This window comes from Narcine bancroftii, chromosome 5 (assembly GCF_036971445.1).
Source record: "Narcine bancroftii isolate sNarBan1 chromosome 5, sNarBan1.hap1, whole genome shotgun sequence".
NCBI lineage: Eukaryota > Metazoa > Chordata > Chondrichthyes > Torpediniformes > Narcinidae > Narcine > Narcine bancroftii.
Window position 1 is genome coordinate 252,898,294 of NC_091473.1, and position 19,333 is coordinate 252,917,626.

The 19,333-nt window shown below is 42.2% G+C and overlaps 1 protein-coding gene across 10 annotated transcripts in view; it reads right to left on the reverse strand.

Annotated features, from left to right (window-relative positions):
* Positions 1–19,333, reverse strand: part of ccnd3 (cyclin D3) — a 57,852-nt gene that overhangs the window by 13,792 nt on the left and 24,727 nt on the right. For 2 of the 10 annotated variants that reach the window (XM_069942178.1, XM_069942175.1), the window contains one exon: positions 18,004–18,198. The exons of the other annotated variants lie outside the window; for them this stretch is intronic. In XM_069942178.1, coding sequence (XP_069798279.1) covers positions 18,055–18,198 — 144 coding nt within the window. In that variant the 3' untranslated portion in view covers positions 18,004–18,054. Of the gene's footprint in view, positions 1–18,003; positions 18,199–19,333 lie in introns of those variants that run through there. 10 annotated transcript variants of the gene reach the window in all.

Genomic DNA, 19,333 nt, shown 5'->3' on the forward strand with positions numbered 1-19,333 from the left:
AGCCGAGATTCTCAACGAAGCCCTCTCCCAGTCTGCGTCCAGTCTTTGCAATGAGTCTGACCAGATGCAGTGGATGAGCAGGGATAATACAGAAGGATGCAAGGGTTGTTTGTTTTGATTTAGTGGAGGAGCAATCCCTGCAACAAATTAGCGCTTGCTTTCAGCTGTTTTGGCCGAGTTTATGCCATTTGCACGTTGCTGTTGATTATGAAGTGGAACAGTAGATGGCACCTGTGCCCTGCTTAACTGTGTCTCTTGCTGGAAAATAGGAAGGTTAGCTGGGTGGAGGCGATTATGTGTTTTTAGAGAGTTCATTTTTGAGTTTGTTAGCCTGGTATCCTAAAATCAATGTTTGGGTCCACAGACAACCACGCTATAAGCGATTCCACGGATTAATGAATCGCATTCTAACGAGGTCTCACTGTATTTGGAAACTTTTCATGCAACAGACTCAATGCATACACCAGCTCGGGGTGGGACTTGGAGCTGATGATCATCTTCAGGAAGCAATTGAGAATCATTAAGCAGAACAAGCTCCTTTTCTGCAAGTGCATGGCAGCTCCCAGCAAGTTTGTACCAGGGCGTTTCAACCAGCATTTTATTTTCCAGCCGCAGGTTTTAATTCGCCATGATGTGAAGCAATGCAGCGGCAAGGGGAGTCTCTGCCGTAGGTTGCACAAATGAGGTGCCCTTCACGGATTGTGCAAACTTTTGTACCTCTTCGCCCTCCCACCCACTGTGTGCAGGCAGTGGCTCTGGAGGGAATGGGGGTGGGTGGGGGAGCCAGTGCAGTGGCAGTCGAGTGTTTCCATTCTGCCACGTGCGCACTTTCCCTCCTGTGGGCCACCCTCTTGGCAAGCGAGCACCGTGGCTTCCAACACCGTGACCTGGGAAGAGAAACACTGCAGGCAATAGGGGTGCAAAGTGCCAGTGAAAAGGCAGGGGACCCAACCCCCCCCTCCCAAAATTATAATTATTTACTCTGAAGGCTTGGCTTCAGGGAATTTTGAAATATTGCTACGGTTGTGGCAGAGATTTGGGGAGATAGAGGTGCAGATTTGGTGTTTGCACTGAATTCTATCATGTTAGGAGTTCCAAGATACAGTGGAAAAACTTTGTGCGTTGGCCAGGTAAGTCAGCCCCTACTTAAAGTACAGTGGGTCCTGCATTAATAAAGTGCAGGGTACGGGATTAGAGGGGTCAAGAGGTGCAGGGTACAGTGTTAGAGGGGGTCAGGCAGTGCAGGGTACAGTGTTAGAGGGGGTCAGGCAGTGCAGGGTACAGTGTTAGAGGGGGTCAGGCAGTGCAGGGTACAGTGTTAGAGGGGGTCAGGCAGTGCAGGGTACAGTGTTAGAGGGGGTCAGGCAGTGCAGGGTACAGTGTTAGCGTGGGTCAAACATGTTAGGTTGGGAATAAGATTTAAGGGAGGAAGATTTACAGGAAGAGGCAGAAGAACACGTGAGTTAGGATGAGTAACACAGTTAAATTCGTAAATTATAATGTTAGTGGCTTTAATGGAAATGTGAAGAGGAAAAGGATTAACATACCTTAAGAAGATGGGTGTAAGTAGATATTGTCTTTTTTGCAAGAAACTCACTTAACTGAAAAAGAATATTTGAAATTAAAAGAGATTGGGTTGGCTATGTAGTAGCTTTTAATTCTAAGGCAAGAGGTGTGGCTATTTTGGTTAACAAAATATTCTGTTGTGTTTTAGTGACAAACTAATCTCACCAATTGTTGTAGTTGACATCAACTGCCCTACTCAACCCTAATGCACGTCTTTTAAAGCTCATGCACTCCTGGCGGCCTTTGCAACACTCAGCCTGGAAATGACATCATCTCTGAAGATTGACAGCAAGCCCGTTACTCCAGGGCTTCTTGTTCTTGCCAACTCAGACCTCCATGATGTGGTTTGTTGTTTAGTGCAGTTAAGCCCATTACAATTCCATTTAAAATACAAAATTCTGTGACAGATCCTGCTTGGAAGTTGTGTGATGGAGCACTGTCAAATATTTTCAGAATTATGGACGCTCCTTAATTGTATGCACCAAATATAGATGAGAGATTTAATCAAGATACCTTTTTGAATCTCTCGGAAGACCATGATAATACTTTGATAGGAGGAAATTTTAACTTTTGTTTGGACCCAATATTAGATTGAACTTCAAGAGGAGCAAAAGAACCAAAGCAGCAAAAGCAACTCTGGTTTTAATGAGAGATTTGAATTTGATAGATGCTTGGAGAGGAGTCTATCTTAGAAGAAGAGACTACTCTTTTTATTCAAATAGACATGATTCTTGTTCTAGAATTGACTTATTTTTAATATCTGCACAAATACAAGGGAGGATACTGAATGCTGAATATAATAAGAGAATATTATCTATCCATTCACCTTTGTTAATGACTATAATGCCAGACATGGAAAAATCAGTATATAGATGGAGACTGGACTCAACATTATTAAAAAGCAAAGATTTTTGTGACTTTAATAGAAGACACATTCAGTTATTTTGTGATACAAATCTGAACTTGGTGAATGATAAATTTGTAATATGGGATGTCTTGAAAGCTTATCTGAGAGGGCAAATTATAAGCTTTACTACTAAAATTAAGAAGGACTATATCAGTAATTCTCAACCTTTTTCTTTCCACTCCCATCCCACTTTAAGTAATCCCTATGCCATCGGTGCTCTGTGATTAGTAAGGGGTTGGTTAAGGTGGGATGTTTGTGGAAAGATTGAAAACTACTGTTTTAATCATCCCTAATTGACTCGTTATGTGCACGGTTTCAGAACTCCAAAGGAAATGGGCCAGAGACAATTTTTCTCAAGTAAAATATTTCCGTAACAATCGAGTCCAGAGCAGTAGTTCTCAACCTTCCCTTCCCACCCACATCCCACCCTTACTAATCACCAGTGGCATAGGGAATACCTAAAGGGTACACGAGTGGGAAAAAAAAGATTGAGAACTGCTGGTCTATATGATAGAAGTAGATGAGTTAGAGCAAGAAATAAAATTATTAGGAAAAAATCTTCACAAGCAAAGCTTGGAAGATGAGCATAGGCAACTGATTAATAAAAACTTCAATATAATACATTACAAACTTACAGAACTAAAAAATGGTAACAAGAACTAAACAGATATTATGAATTAGGTGAACGAGCACATAAAGTACTTGCATGTCAACTAAAATCTGGACAGGCCTCCAGAACAATTAATGCAGTTAAAAATGACACAAATGTCATTAGTTATAAATAAATAATAGTTGAAACTTTCAAAAACTTTTATTATAAACTATAGCTCGGGCCTTTAAAAGAGGATAAATTCACCCATATTAAACTTGGAAGAACAAATAGAAATAAGTGCACAAATTACACAATTAGAGATAAAGGAAGCAATAAGTTCATTACAAAGTAATAAATCTCTGGGGGGGGGGGAGGATGGTTTTCCACTTGAATTTTATAAAGAATTTAAAGATGAATTGATTATTTTTATGGAAATGTTGAATCAAGCCTTAAGCACCTGTACTCTTCCAGCCTCTTTTTCAACAGCAATAATTATTGTGATACCATAAAAAAACCCTCTTCCTCTAGACCAATTTCATTATTGAATGCAGATTATAAAATACTGGCTAAAATATTGGTGAACAGAGTCACTGAATTATTAAACATGGACCAGATGGGATTTGTTAAAAAGAGAGCTGGCAGATAATGTAGCCAGATTAATTAGTACTATACATTCAGCAAAAAGAGGAAAAAACTAAGTGTAGCAGTGGCATTAGATGTGGAAAAAGCTTTCAATAGATTGGAATGGGATTTTTCTTGTTTAAAGTATTAGATAAATTTGGGTTTGGATAATTTTTTTATAAATTGGATCAAAGCATTATATAAAAATCCTAAGGCAAAAGTAGTAACTAATGGACAAATTTCTGATCTAATCCATCTGGCGAGATCTAGCAGATAAGGTCGTCCTTTATCACCAGCTTTGTTTAATTTAGCTATCGAAATAATTAGGGGTGATTTAGAAATGAAGGGGTTCAAAGTTGGTCATGAGAAGTATAAAATCAGTTTATTAGCAGACTATGTTTTGATCTATTTAACTGAACCAGAGACTTCCTTACATAAACTATTTAAATTTGGAAGAATACAGTAAGATTTCAGGTTACAAAGTACATTGGGATTAAAGCGAAGTTATGCCCTTTACACAAGATTATACACTTTGTTGAAGAAATACTCAATTTAAATGGCCAAAGGAGGCAATTAAATATTTAGGGATTCAGATAGATAATAATTTAAACAACAATCATTGCTTATAAAATTGAAGAAAACTTGGGGAAAAAAAGGATACAATAACATTAGTAGGTAGGGTCCTCTACTGGCATCACCTACGGCTCCTAGAATGCTTCCACCAGCGTTGTCTCCGCTCCATCCTCAACATTCATTGGAGCGACTTCATCTCCAACATCGAAGTACTCGAGATGGCAGAGGCCGACAGCATCGAATCCACGCTGCTGAAGATCCAACTGCACTGGGTAGGTCACATCTCCAGAATGGAGGACCATCGCCTTCCCAAGATCGTGTTATATGGCGAGCTCTCCACGGGCCACCGAGACAGAGGTGCACTAAAGAAGAGGTACAAGGTCTGCCTAAAGAAATCTCTTGGTGCCTGCCACATTGACCACCGCCAGTGGGCTGATATCGCCTCCAACCGTGCATCTTGGTGCCTCACAGTTCAGCAGGCAGCAACCTCCTTTGAAGAAGACCGCAGAGCCCACTTCACTGACAAAAGACAAAGGAGGAAAAACCCAACACCCAACCCCAATCAACCAATTTTCCCTTGCAACCGCTGCAACTGTGTCTGCCTGTCCCGCATCAGACTTGTCGGCCACAAACGAGCCTGCAGCTGACGTGGACATTACCCCTTCATAAATCTTCGTCCGCGAAGCCAAGCCAAATAAGAAGTAGGTAGGGTCAATTGTATTAAGAAAAATATCTTTCCACTGATACAATATCTTTTCAAACTTTACCAGTATTGTTACCACCAAAATTCTTTCAAGAATTAAACAAACATATAAGAAAATCTCTTTGGCAAGGTAAAATGTCAAGAGTATCTCCAGAAAAAAACTAACATGGAAATACGAATTGGGAGGTTTGCAACTTCCTAACTTTAAGTATTATTATCAAGTTGCTCAGTTGAGGTTTCCTCTTTATTTGAGGGATCAGGAAAATAGACCTGGGTCAAAATAGAGGTGGATAAAATAGGAGAGAAATTAGCAGAGGAATTTATTCATAAATGGGATTCAAAGTTAATAACTGGTGTGAAGGAGGTACCTTCGCTGAAACACTTGATTATAATTTGGAACAAATAATGAAATAGGAACAAACAGAAGTATCACCTAAAACATATTTGATTCAAAACAATCTTATACCTTTTACTAAAGGAACCCATTTTTAAATATCTAGTTTCACAATGGTATTAAAAATGTAGAAGATTATTTTGAACAAGGTCAATTGATGTTGTTTCAACAGTTAAGAAATACGGAATTACTCAAAACACACTTTTTAGTTATCTTCAACTGAGAAGATATTTGTGGGAAAAATTAGGTCCAACAATGTATTTACCAGCTTTTAGTGAGTGTAAGTTGTAAGATTTATTTCTGCAATGCATCCTTTGTTACAAGCAGGCACTATTAAAAGGGGAATCCAGACAGAAATGGGAGGTTGATTTAAATATTACAATTGATGAGAACAGATGGGTGAAACTCTGTCAAGACTATTTGACAGATATCATAAATGTTGGATACAGTTTAGTTCAACATAATTGTTCACATCAATTATATTTAACCACAAAAATTGCATAAAATATAATCTGATTTATCAGATATTTTAGACGTGGTGAAGAAACAAGAACCTTTTTGTACTCTGCTGGGCTATGTTCTAAAATTAGAACTTTTTGGACGGAATTAGGAAAGGTTTTAGAACAGATTACTGGGATTGTTATTCCACGTAATACAGATTTATTTTTGTTGGGGAATATAGGACAAGACCTGAATTAAAACTATAATTTTGATCGTCAAATTTATCAAAAAAGCTTTAATGGTGATAAGGAAGTGACTTGTAAATCAGATATATATTTGGGTATGGTGAGATTACATTCGGAAATTCAAAGTTGTATATCTTTGGAGAAAGTTACATATAAATTGAGAAATAAATATTCATCTTCTGTACAATTTTGGAGCCTGTAGATGCAAAGTTTAGAGCCAGATATGTAAGAATGTACTTCTGGCCTCTGTAATAATCTTCCATAAAGTCGTTTAATATAAATACTGTAAGATCTCAGCGTGTGAGCGGATCGTTTGTGGAATCCAGATTAATGTTATCTTTATACTTTTTTCTTTACGTAATTATTTTAGAGAACTATATATTGTATTTATTGTTATTAATATAACTTTTAGAGTGGGAGGAGGTAAGAGGGAGGGGAGGGCAGGCAAGGGGGAGGGGTTAATACCATGTAATTTCTAAATTTAATTACGTCGAATCTGTACCATTACATGGATGGGAACATTTGAAACAAAATATTAAAAAATAAGATTCTGAAAGGCAGAGATGGGGTGGATGGCCAACACTGTTTCCCAGTGCAGGATCAGCAAACACCAGAGGATGTCTGTACAAAGTGAAGGGAGGGAAGTTTAGGGGAGACATCAGGGGTAAGTTTTTTTTTTACACAGAGAGTTGAAGTTGTCTAGAATTCCTTGCCAGGGATGGTGATGGAGACTGAAACATTGGGGCATTTAAGAGACTCATGGATGAAAGTAAAATAGAGGGTTATGGGATGGGGAGGGTTTAGAATTTTTTTGGAATATATGGGTCGACACAACATTGAGGGCCAAAGGGCCTGTACTGTGCAGTATTGTTCGATGAAATGGGCCCATAAACTTTGAGCAGACTCCCAAGGAGGACGTATCTGAAAGGTTGAGAATGGCTGGTGTAAACATTGAGGGTGGGAGGGGTGGGATACGAGCCATTTCAGACCTGGTTGAGGATAGTCAGAGGGAATGTTTGGGCCCTCAATGGCCTTCCATTAGACTTTCCAAAGAGACATTGCATTCCTGTCCCCTTCAGAGATAAACGGGCAAGTCTGTCAATGCTGTGATTGTAGTGTAATTCACAAATGTACTGGAGAAACTCAGCAGGTCACTCAATGTCCATAGGAAATATCTAACCAATGTTTCAGGCCTGAGCCCTTCATCAACATGCCTTGGTGTACAAAATCACAAGGGCAACAGATCGGATGAATGCAGAGAATCTTTTGCCCAGAGTTGGGGAATCAGTAACCAGTGGACATAGGTTTAAGGCAGTGGGTCTCAATCTTTTTCTTTCCATTCACATGCCACCTTAAGCAATCCCTTACTAACCACAGAGCATCCATAGCATAGGATGAATGGAAAGAAAAAGATTGAGAACCACTGGTTTAAATTTAGACGTACAGCAGGGTAACCCCCACTATGATTGTAGGAAACCACAGCACTTGGGGAAAACACACGGGGAGAACATACAAACTTAAGCGCAGAATTCAAACCCCAGTTCCGATCCCTGGCGCTGCAACAGCATTCTAACTACGTTAACCATACCACCCATGTTACCCAGGTTTTAGGTGAGGTGGGGGGGGGGGAGGGGGGAGAAAGAGATTTAACAGGACCTGAGGGGTAACTTTTTTTTATAAGCAGAAGGTGGTGGGTGTGTGGAACGGGTTGCCGAAAGCAGGCGCTATTGCAACACAAGAAAAAATTAGGATGGATACATGGATAGGATGGGTTTGGAGAAATGCAGACAGATGGGACATCTTGGCTGATGTGGGCAGGGGTGTCCTTGTGTAGCCCAAGAACCTGAAGCAGTCACCTCTTCTTTCTCGCTGCTCACCATAGAACATCTTCTTGGTCTGATCTGGTGTCTGTTAACCATCGCCGAAGGAGGGAGGAAGCAGTTCTGCCTGATCAACTCTGGTTGCATTTTCCATGTTACACAGTACCTTTTTGCTTGGTCACGTGGCCATCCAGGACTTTCAACACATTGTTAACCCTTCTGACCCATTGGAAGTTACCAAGTATATTTTCCAATACATCATATGTACAATAATCAGATTCATTTATGGATTCTTACTTTGCACACGATTTACTGCTGAATATTTTCCCTCGGTATTTGCATTTTATTTACATTTCGATTTGTATTTATGCATCTTTTTCTTCCAGTACAGTCGGCACCACCGTTAAGTAGACATTTTGCCTGGCCTGCAGGAAAACGAATCTCAGAGTGGCGTGTGATGTCATGCATTTCAGTAAAACCCCTGGTATCCAGAATTCAGGCAACCAGCAGTCTCAGTGCAACTGGCAAAAAAAATCAAGGAAAATAAATTTAAAAAATGAAATAATAGACAAAAAATACACAAATTTAAAATTGTAAATGTTCATGAAAGTAACACAAACCTTTGGTGAAGATGGGAGCAAATATTCAGCCTTGGTCGGGCTTTGCTCACGGCAGCTATTTGAATAAAGTTGCGTGAAACAGCGATGGCGTCGCCCAGGATGAAGAGCGGGTTGATGCCGCTCGCTGTCGGGGTGACTCTCTTAAAGTGTCTCCTTATCCCCGCTTAGTAAGGGTCACCCAGTCAGGTTCATCTGTAAACCTTGGGGTGGGGTTAATTATTTATGTTATTGTTTGCCTTTTGGGCGGCTCTGTGGAGGGGGCGGAACCTGTAGATGCAGCGATGGTAAATGTTTTCAAAGAATGTGACTGAAAATAAAGTTTAAGGTTTATAGATTCATGCAAATGAAGTTTGTTCAGTGTAAGGACAGTATTTTTGTCTTTTAAACTCTATTCTTAATACAGGTTAATTAGGCATTTTAAGTCCAAAGCAACCAGAAAATAAACTTATCTGGCATCTACCAATCCTGATAGGTGCCAGATACCAGGGGTTTTACTGTATTTCAATAACTTTGAACTTGAATCGCGCTCCATGGCTTGGTTTCATGCACCAACATTGTTCCCGAGTCAGGAAGGAGTACACATTAATCCAGTTTAAAGTTGTTTATCACTGCTACCCAGGTTACTCTGTAATCAGCTAACAGGATTCCCTCGTGGCTAATTGAAAAGGGGTCGTACATAGCAGAAGATAAGATACTTAAGAACTCATCTGAAGATTACTAAACCTTGTCGTAGCCTGCTCAGAGTAGATATGATTATCCAACAGACCCTCCCTTCCCCACATCCAGTCCCACAGCCATTGCTGTTAGATTGTTATTGAGCCACCAACTCAAGTTCAATTAAGCTTCTCACTGTAATTTTCAAGAGTGGCATTTAATTGTAACGAGCATTTAAAGATCAAGGGAGCGCTGTGACAATTTTTTTCAAGCACATACAAGAACTTCCATTAAAATGACCAATAACTTGTGCAATTCACAAATATGATTCTCCAAAATCCAATCACACATTTCTCTGTTCCAAACTTTTCGTCTAATCAGTCTGGAAATATGCTTAGTTTTCCCCCTGTATTTTAAGCCATTTGTTCCTAATAGCTGAAAACCAAACAAATGGTAGGTCCCGGACCATCTCAAATAAAAGTAGGATGTTAGGGATTCTCAGCAGGACCAGGCAGCCTCTGAGAAGAAAGAAACTTATTTGTTTCAGGTGAACGGCTAATTATGAAATCCTGTGTCCTGCCCCAGTTGCATCACGGTGTGGGTACGGTTGCTGCAGAGAAACGGATCAGAGTTCAATCCACAGGACCGTAAGAGTGGCAGAGAGGATCACTGGAGCCTCCCTCCTCCTCCACCCCCCCACCCCCCTCATCGACATGATCTACTAGGATTGTTATCTGAAGAGGGAGCGCAAAATCACCGAGGACCCCTTCTACCCAACACACTGTAACTTCCAGCTGCACCTGCTGGGGAAGAGATGCAGGAGGATCAGAGCCAGCCCCACCAGGCTGAGGAACAGCTTCTCATGGGCAGTGAGAATGCTGAATGACCAAAGGAACGGCTCACACTGACCCTCCGACTCATAGTCATGAAGCAATGTTTATTTGTACAGATGAAATACTTGTCCTGTTTGTATGTGTGTCTATGTGTTTAGCACCGAGGACCGGAGAAAGCTGTCTTGTTGGGTTGAACTTGTACAATCAGATAACAATAATCTTGAAATGTCATTGAACCTAGAATGTTGCTCTCTCTCCTCCACCCCCCCCCCCCCCCCCCCCCCACAAACTGCCTGAGTGTTTCCCACTGTTGTTAACATGAACAATGTGCAAAAAGGATCCATTCTCCACTGGGCAGTTCCCCTTTTAGTTGGTGATCTACCATCCCAGGGCTAGGGAAGAGTGTCGAGAGGCAGCTGAGGAAGACATTGATCCAACTCGCGCCTCACCCTCTGCAGGAACTGCTCTGCCACTCCGGGACTCTGCTTGAGAATCCTGTGGGCACAAATAACCCAACAGATCAGGTGATCGCCCAATCTTTACATGAAATTTGTCACTTTGCACCTTCTGTGCGCAGGCCATCTCCAACATTCATACAGCCGTGTAAAGAGCACAATTCACCATGGGTCAGATTACAGTGAAAATGGTTATTTAAAGTTATGAGGGGGACAGACAGAGTAAATGTAGGTCGGCTTTTTCTACTGAGGGTAGGTGAGATACAAACCAGAGGACATGGGTTAAGGGTGAAAGTTTACGGGGAACATGGGGAAACTTCTTCATAGAGAGGGTGGGAATGTGGAAGCAGCTGATTTGGGCTCAATTTTAGCATTTAAAAATTTGGACAGATACATGGATGGGAGGGGATATGGGGGGGGGGGCCATGGACCTGGTGGAGGTCAATGGGACTAGGCAGAAAATAATTTGGCACAGACTAGAAGGGCCCATTTTTGTGCTGTAATATTCCATGGTTCTAAGATCAATAAGCACCAAGCAAGGGCAGCGTGAGAGCACGGTTGAGGGGTTTATTCAGGAGCCTGATGCCTGTGGGAGAAAACTCTCAAGGCCTGAAAGGGTGTGTCCTCAGTCTGATGAGCTCTTCCATATATTGGCTGCCAGGTAGGTGGATATTGAATCCTTTATTCCAATTTATGAAGCACGGTCTAAAATACACAAGAAATGACCACCAAATACATCAACCCTAAACCCCTGGTGAAACTCTCTTACCAATTTAAACGGTGCTTGATTATGGCCACAACTCTGGCACGTGGCTTCTTGAAAACAGACACACTTTCATGTTTTACAAGAAGTGGAAGATGAAAGGTTTATTTTTTTTTAAAAAAACTTAGCAACAGTATTTTGACAGAGAATCAGACCATATTATTGCCAAGTCTCAAAACTTCCTGTCACACCCTTGATGCACAACTTACAAATGTGCAGATAACAGACGTTCCTGAGGTTTGAATTTCTGGATTGAGCGAAGAGTGACAGCAGACTAGCTGGTAGGAGTGATAGCTTAACCTGCTTGACTGCCCTCCACTCACTTCCTCCTGAAGAAATACTCGTGTTTTTGTTGGGAGAAGACGCTGCAGTTCCTGTTTTTGAGTTTTCACTTAATTGACACATCGCACTGTCGCGAAACACACCGGGGAAAACTAACACGCAAGAATAGCAGATGACCAGTTTCCCCCTTTAGTAAAATGAAATAAAGTGGATTTTTTTTCAGAATTCTTTACAATAGTTCAACCTAATACTGTACCAAACAGCCAAAGTGTGGCTCACTGACGATTTATTCTCCACTCCTTTTGCTAGAACAGTAACTGATGACACAACCTCGAATTTGATGGGCTTTGGTCCTGATGGGGCCAATTCAAATTAAGAACCGGCTTCTGAAGAGCCAATCATTCTATCACATGCTGTGCACAGCGTCTGGGGCTCTGCGGTGAGCATTTTGTGCTCAATGTATAAGAGGATTATTTCTGTTTTTTTTTTAAAAAAACATATTAAACATTGTGAACAGCAAAACCAGTACAGTGATACTCAGTCAACCCTTCTTCCAAATCTCTCCCTCCCCCAGCATTCTCAAGTGGGTGATATGTGTCAAAGAAGATCCTGCAAACCAATGCTTTATCTGTGCCTTACAGGCACAGGCCCAGTATTTTACTGCATTTTCCACAAAGCATTACAGGAAAAATATTACAGTGGAGTTTGAAACATGTCCATCACTTCCGACAGCAAACAAACAAGTTACGATTTCAAAAATACCAAACGCCTTGGCTTGTGAAATGCACAATTCACCTGTAAAGACCAAATCAACTCTAGCCTCGGGATGTTATTTTTGAAACACTTATTCCTTAAACATCTTCCAGTGATTTATAATTGTAACTTCTCTCAAGTGCACACACACACAAAATGGCACATTTAAAAACGAAGGCCTCAGGCCCAAAACATTGGTTATGCATCTTTTATTTTTGCTATTTAAAGTACGCTGCGTGACCAGATGAGGTTCTCCAGCATTGTGTTTTAACTTCGATCACTACATCTGCAGACTTTCCTGTTCCACCAAGAAACTGCTGCAAAAGCTCTGTTTCAAGACGAACCATTGGAAATGCATGCTTGCTGGGCTCAGGGTACCTCAGTTTGGAAAGACTCAAGACTTAATGCTCAAGAAAGCACCAAAAGAGGTTTTTTTTTAAAAAAAAACAATGAAACACACACTGAAGACAAATAACTTACACATGGGCCAATGCAGTGTGGTTTGAGGCCCATCAAAATAGTTTACATTAAATTCCATCCAATTCAAGAGCAAAGACATATTATGCAACTGTGATCTTTGAAACGAAATGTCTTAAAAGCTGTGTAATAACCTGAGATATCGTGTGAAAGTCGCATGCTCACACACACACACACACACACACACACACACACACACAAAGAAAAACGGCATAGAGCAATGTTAAATTTACAAAGGAATTTGACTACATCAATGTTTTCAGATTTCCCCATTTTAATGTATAACAAAAGCAGCAAAAAAAGTTACGTATTTCCTTTCATTGTATCGAAAAGTGATGCAGAATCAACTGAGTTCGTCTGCCAGTCAAACAAATCCATGCGTTATGTTGTCGAACTGCGTTCAGCACTCAGTACCACCAAACACAAATACAACAGCCAAGAATTTGTATGTTCTGGGGCCAACCTTGAGAGCCTTATTTTCCCTTTTTTCTGGGAAAGCTCCCCCCCTCCTCCCACCCCCAGCTCATTTTGAAAACATCAAGACTCTCCCACCAGCTTGGATGGAAGCTTCACTGGTCCCGACTACAATCCAGTTGAAAGTCTGATCCTTCAACTAATAACAGAAACTCTTCAATTCTCCGCACAAAAACCAACTTAACAAAAAAAATAGCAGCAAATTTCATCAAACAATACAAGGAAAAAAATAAATGTAAAACATCAGCCCCTTTTAGCAGTGCAAAAAAAAAATTCCTTTTTTTTGTCAAACTCCATAAAGGCAATGGGCAAAGCTCAGACTCTGTTGGATGGAATGGCAGAGACACCCACCTTGCCAACCAGAATCCACACACTTCTGTACCATTTCATTTTATTGCCCACTCGTTTTAAAGGTAGCTTCTTCTTGAAAAGCAACTCAATTTTCCATCTGAATAACATTTTCTAATGAGCATACAAGCAGATAAAACAAGGAGAGAATTTTTTTTCCCAGTAGTTCTTTCTCCCCCCCCCCCACCCCAAAAAAAAACTCTGAACCCCAGAAAGTAAAGAACTTGATCATTCACAACTGGAGAGCTCAATGCACAGTAAATATTCAGGGAAGCAGCTGATACCTTCTGAAAGGGTTGTCCTCTGGCCTAAAGGATCCACAGAAACACCGAGAGCTTCCTAATCAGAGAGTATCTGGAGCCATTCTCGATGTTCCTGACCATGTCCCTCAAGGAGATTGGCTTTAAAGGTTGATCAGATTTGGCAGGTTTATGTAGCACACAGGACAAAGGACCAAACACGCACTGTTTGTGGGAGAGGGCTGTTTTACTCTGCTCGAATGCCAGATTGACTGAGCGATCACCCATCGACGGGGTCACCTCGCTGCTTGCCATTTCCCCCCATACAGGGAGACAGTGTGTAGAAGGACACTGCCATGAATACAATCATGGAGCTCCCAAACATCACCGCTGTAATCAACAGTCTTGTGTGGATGAAAGAGCCGTGTATCTAATATTCTCAGCGATCACCTAATTAAACACAGGCTGGAACCAGCAAGCTATTTTCAATGAGGTGGCCGCTGATTCAAAGCGGAGACCCAGGTGTGTACTTGATTTACCATCTGGGCACTCTCCAGCCGGATGGCATTAACATTGACTTCTCCAGTTTCTGCCAACCCACTTCCCGTTCTCCCGCTCTTCCCCCCATCTGTAAACCAAGCGTACATCACCAAGCATCCCACAGGAGGCTGACAGCATTTACAAGGCATCGCATTTAAAAAGAAAATAGATTCATTATCTCTGTTGGCGCTGAAGCGAGGTCTACACCATTAAAAAAAAACCTTCCTTAAAAGATTGCACCTGCGTAAGGAATGCGGTCCACTTTAAAACATAAATATTGCTAAACACAAACCTCATGAGGACAAAAGCAAACTCCCTGTGCATATTGTGGAAGGAAGAGCAGCAGAATACTCTGAACAAGAGTATAATTGGAAAGGGATCCCTCGCCTCACCACAGGCCGCTTTATCTGAATCTGGGGACAAAACGTTCATTCTGGTACAATTAATAAACCAAAGTCACCCCCCTCCCATCTACAACTTCGCACCCACGTTTTACTTGTCACATACCAGGCATCAAATGAGCTAAAGTTTCTACTGTCCCAGTCCGATGATCCCTTCCGCAAATAAAAACTGAAATTCCTGAATGTTTCTCATCACCACTAGTTTGTCTTGGATCAGCTAAAGCTACAAATTCCTGCTGAGCTTCAGAACAGGCAAACACACTTTTCACTAGTCAGAATAACTGACCCTTATTAACGTGATCCTAGCAAAATAACAAATGCAATATATTAAATATTATTGCTGGCTTTCGTGCGTTTATTAGCAAATATTATGTGTTGTATTTCAAATCCTGGAACATTTTATGGATTATCACATTGGGTACAGAGGGGGAAGCTACCACCCATCCCAGAGTTTAGAGCTACCTGCATATTTCTCCTCCCCTCAGTAAGCGTTCAAATTTTATCCACAAAGTCAAGAAAGCTGCAAAAGGCTCATCTTAAATCCAGCCAGGAGCAGGTATAGCACCAATCATCTTCATGGATTCAATACAGATCCCTGGGCTGGTCAAGATTAGAATATTATCCATTTTAGGATGAACATGCATCCATGAAAAAAGTGCAGAAGAGATTTACCAGAAATAAAAGCCTTTTATCCTCATGGTGCTCGGATTCTCAGTCAACGGAATAAGTAACCCAACAATTCAAACCTTCCCCTTATCAAATTGTTCCGAATTTATTACAGGGTAGAAACATTTAGATCATGTAAAGACCAAGGGCAATTTTAAAAAAAACACAAAAAAGTCACAACTTCTATCGGGGCTTTGATGGAAAGTTTTGTCACCTGTTCTACTACAAAAAGGGAAAGCATTTGATGAAAACCCGGAGCGGGAGGTTAGGGTGTGGATGTTTCACCACTTGCAGGATTTGTCACAGGACTCCGCTCGAGACCCACAGATTCGTGCCGTCGATCGGATGCCCAATCTGTATGGGGCCAAAAGATTTTGCATATGTTTTCTTTTTAAAAAAAAACAATCCACCCCCTCGCCCTTCCTTTCAACTCTCTCGCACACCTTTTGTATGGTCTGGCAGTGAATGCATTTATTACCATTACACACACAAACGTACTGAAATTAGAACTCTACCCTCCACACCCTCTGAAGCTCCAGCCTATAAATTAGCTATAATTATCGTGAACAGTGAGAGTATCTTTTGAAGCCAACCTCTCAATGCAGTGGGGGGGGGGGGGCTTATTTTGTAAGGGGCTGACGTTACCAGCTGATCAATATTCCCCAGCTGTTTGTTCCAACCACATGACGATACAATTGGATTTTCCCCCTCTCTGCCGCTTCACACCAGCGTTTCGGTATGTCTCCAGCCGCAAACTGGAGAGTCCTGGCTATGAAGGGTAGGCTGCCCAAACATGGGGTTCCTCTCTCCAGAGAACGGGCAAACTGCGGCGGAACATCAAAGGAGGTGCAGAGAGGGCCGAAATGTCAAGTGGTAGAAGGCCGAGGTTTAAGGTGAGAGGGGGCTAGTTTAAAGGGGGCGTTTTGTTTTTACAGAGAGTGGTGGGTTGCTTGGGGTGGGAAGGGTTTGAGGGAAGTACAAGCTAATACAGATACACGCAAGCAGCGAACAGAGGGACACAGATGACCGGCACTGTGGTGAGCCTGGAGATGTTGATCTGCTCCTGTCCTGCACCATTCTCCAATGGCTGAGGCTTTTATTTTTGATGACTATCCTGGCATTGCTTTCCAGGAGCCGTGGGCACGACACACCCTCACCCGTCTCGCGCGAGTCCATTCTTCCTTATTTCTAATTTTAGCAGGAAGCTGCAAGAAGTGAAACATTGGCCCCACTTCCAAATGTACTGGTGGTGGGGGCCTAGATCAAATGGAGCCTTTGGGTGGGGGTGGGGGGGGGGGAGAATGGGCTCGTGGGCTGGAAGGGCCTGTCACTGTGCTGTACTTCTGAATTCACATCAAAAAGGAGCCAGCTTTGCCCCAACCTAAACTTTTTCTGCAACGTGACCATGCACAAACCTGGGCCATTTCCTGCGTAGTTTTGCTTTGAAGTCTGCACGATGACAATTCATTGCCAGGACCGCATGCAATTAGCTCAGGACAAGTATGGAGCTGCTAGCAGAACGAGCATGAACAGCATCCATTCCACCAAGACTGAGAGTCCAATGTAGTCACTGCAATAACCGCACTTCGGTTGGCAGACTAGAATATTAAAAAGAACGGACGTCAAGCATAATAAAGACTACACTGGGCTTTCAGGGAATATCCAATCCCAATCCTTCTCGGCAGGCATTTGGGAAAGTCACTAAATATACTGCATTAGCACAGAGCAGATGGCACGCATTCTAACGGAAGAAAACTAGGGATGGTAGCAGTTTCAAGATTTTTTTTAAACTCTGGGAATTCGTATTCAGCATTACCCCTACAATTTGCCTCTTTGTTTCATTCCCCACTCTTTTCCCATGACAGCCCTATTTTAAATATTATATACAATTAGAACCTTATGTATCACTGTGCAAAACAGAATTGGTGTCTGTATGTTGGTGCATTACCAATGGTCCCATTCAAGAGATTCCCTATCCAGCCCTCCTTTAAACAAAATAGCAGAACTCATCTCTATATTATAGAGTCACGCTCTTACATTCCTGTGCAAAAATGTTGAAGTCTACTTACTGGGACAAACGCCCCACTTGTTCAGAGTGTCTCCGTGAAGCTAGATACAAACACTGATTTAAACACGCAGGGAATCAGCTGGTGTTCAAATCAGGTCTTTGTTAAATTAATGTCTCTATTATTGTTTTTGTGGGGCTTGTACCCTCAACTCCCCCACAATCGTACGACAAGGTTGAGACATCACGGTCAAGGTTTGGGGAGACTACCTTCACGTGGCTCTTAAACTATTTTTGAAGTCCTAGTGGTGCACGTAACAGAATCGGTATTAAGGAACAATGGAGTCGCAACAGAATGCACGGGCACGTCACTTTTAGGAAGTTGCTGAAAGAATATTCCAGAACGCCAATCACACGCGAGTGTGGCCAAATTCAGGACGAGATTGGCAAGCTCCCGACCCAAACTTCCTTCCACATACACATCACACACAGTCACATGGTTTGAGAGTTCATAAGATGATTATCATTGCTACATCTGTTTCCACAATCTTCCTTCAAGTTCGAGTCTTCAGTATTTCAACCTCACGTGGCTCAAAGAAATAGTAGTTTGGATATATCAGAGGACTAAAGCTAAGCTGCACTGCTTTTTTTTAATTAAAAAAAGGAAAACTTCACTGGATAATCACAGGTTGACATCCCTTACATCTGTTGGAGTGCTGGTGAGGTCTGGTTCGTGTACAGTCTTTGACACGGTTTGCTGCTGAGATTGTTTTAAGCTCTCCGTGAGGGCAGCTTCAATCTGTTCCTGGCACGCCTTCAGGCAGTCCTGGTGAAAAGGAACAACGCCGTGAACAAAGGTAAACAAGACCACGCACAGATCAATGCAAGGAGTCAGAAATGTTCTTTTTAGACTGTAATGAAGGGAACATCGCAGAAAAAAAATGACTGCCTGTGTGGTTGTTCGCACTGGGCACCTGTTTAGACTGCAAGTACCTAAGAACATAAGAAATAGGAGCAGGAGTCGGCCATTCAGCCCGTCGAGCCTGCACCACCATTCAATAAGATCATGGGTGATCTGATCATGGACTCAACTCCACCCACTTGCCTTTTCCCCATATCCCTAAATTCCTTTTTTATGTAAAAATTTAAAACATATTTATGTTTAATGAAGTCGCCTCAACTGCTTCCCTGGGCAGAGAATTCCACAGATTCACCTCTCAGATTTTCCTCATTTCTGTCTTAAATCTACTCCCCCCCCCCACCCCACCGTGGCCGTAGCCGATCACAGGCGCAGCCACATTGGGCCCAGACCCTGTGGCCACGGGAATTTTAAAACAAACCACTATCAGCTCCTTTAACAGAGCCAATGGCAGTTGGACCCAGCAGGGAAAGCACCGCGTCCCTGCTCCCCGCAGTTACGGCAGCGCCACCATCGCACAGAACCCCGAGATTCTTTTCCCTGCGGGCCAGGCAGAATTTCCTGGCGAAAAATGTTGAGCTGTCCAGGCAGGTCAACCTGCACACAGAACAAGAGCAAGGAGGGGATGTGCTAGGAGCAGCTCACTAAAAGACGCCACACACCACAGAAGGGGGATCCGAAGGAAATGTGGACTCAGAGGGCCAATGAGCTGGATTCACCACATGTGGAGGAGGCCAATGGGCCCATCCATGCTAGCTCTCAGAGGACCCCCATTCATTTCCCCTGTAATCTGTTCCTCCTCCATTCCCATAATTTTAAAGCAAAATGGATGTGGAGTGGAGAGGGAATACTTTTGCCAGGCCACAGCGCTGGCAGGATCAGTTTACCAAGGATGGGCAATGTAGCAGATGAGGAAGTCAGCTCTTGGGAGGACGAGTGGGACCTCAGAGGCATTTCGAATGATGAAAGGCCTGGACAGAGTAGATGTGGCAAGGATATTTTTCATGATTGGGGAGTCTAGGATATGACGGCACAACTTCAG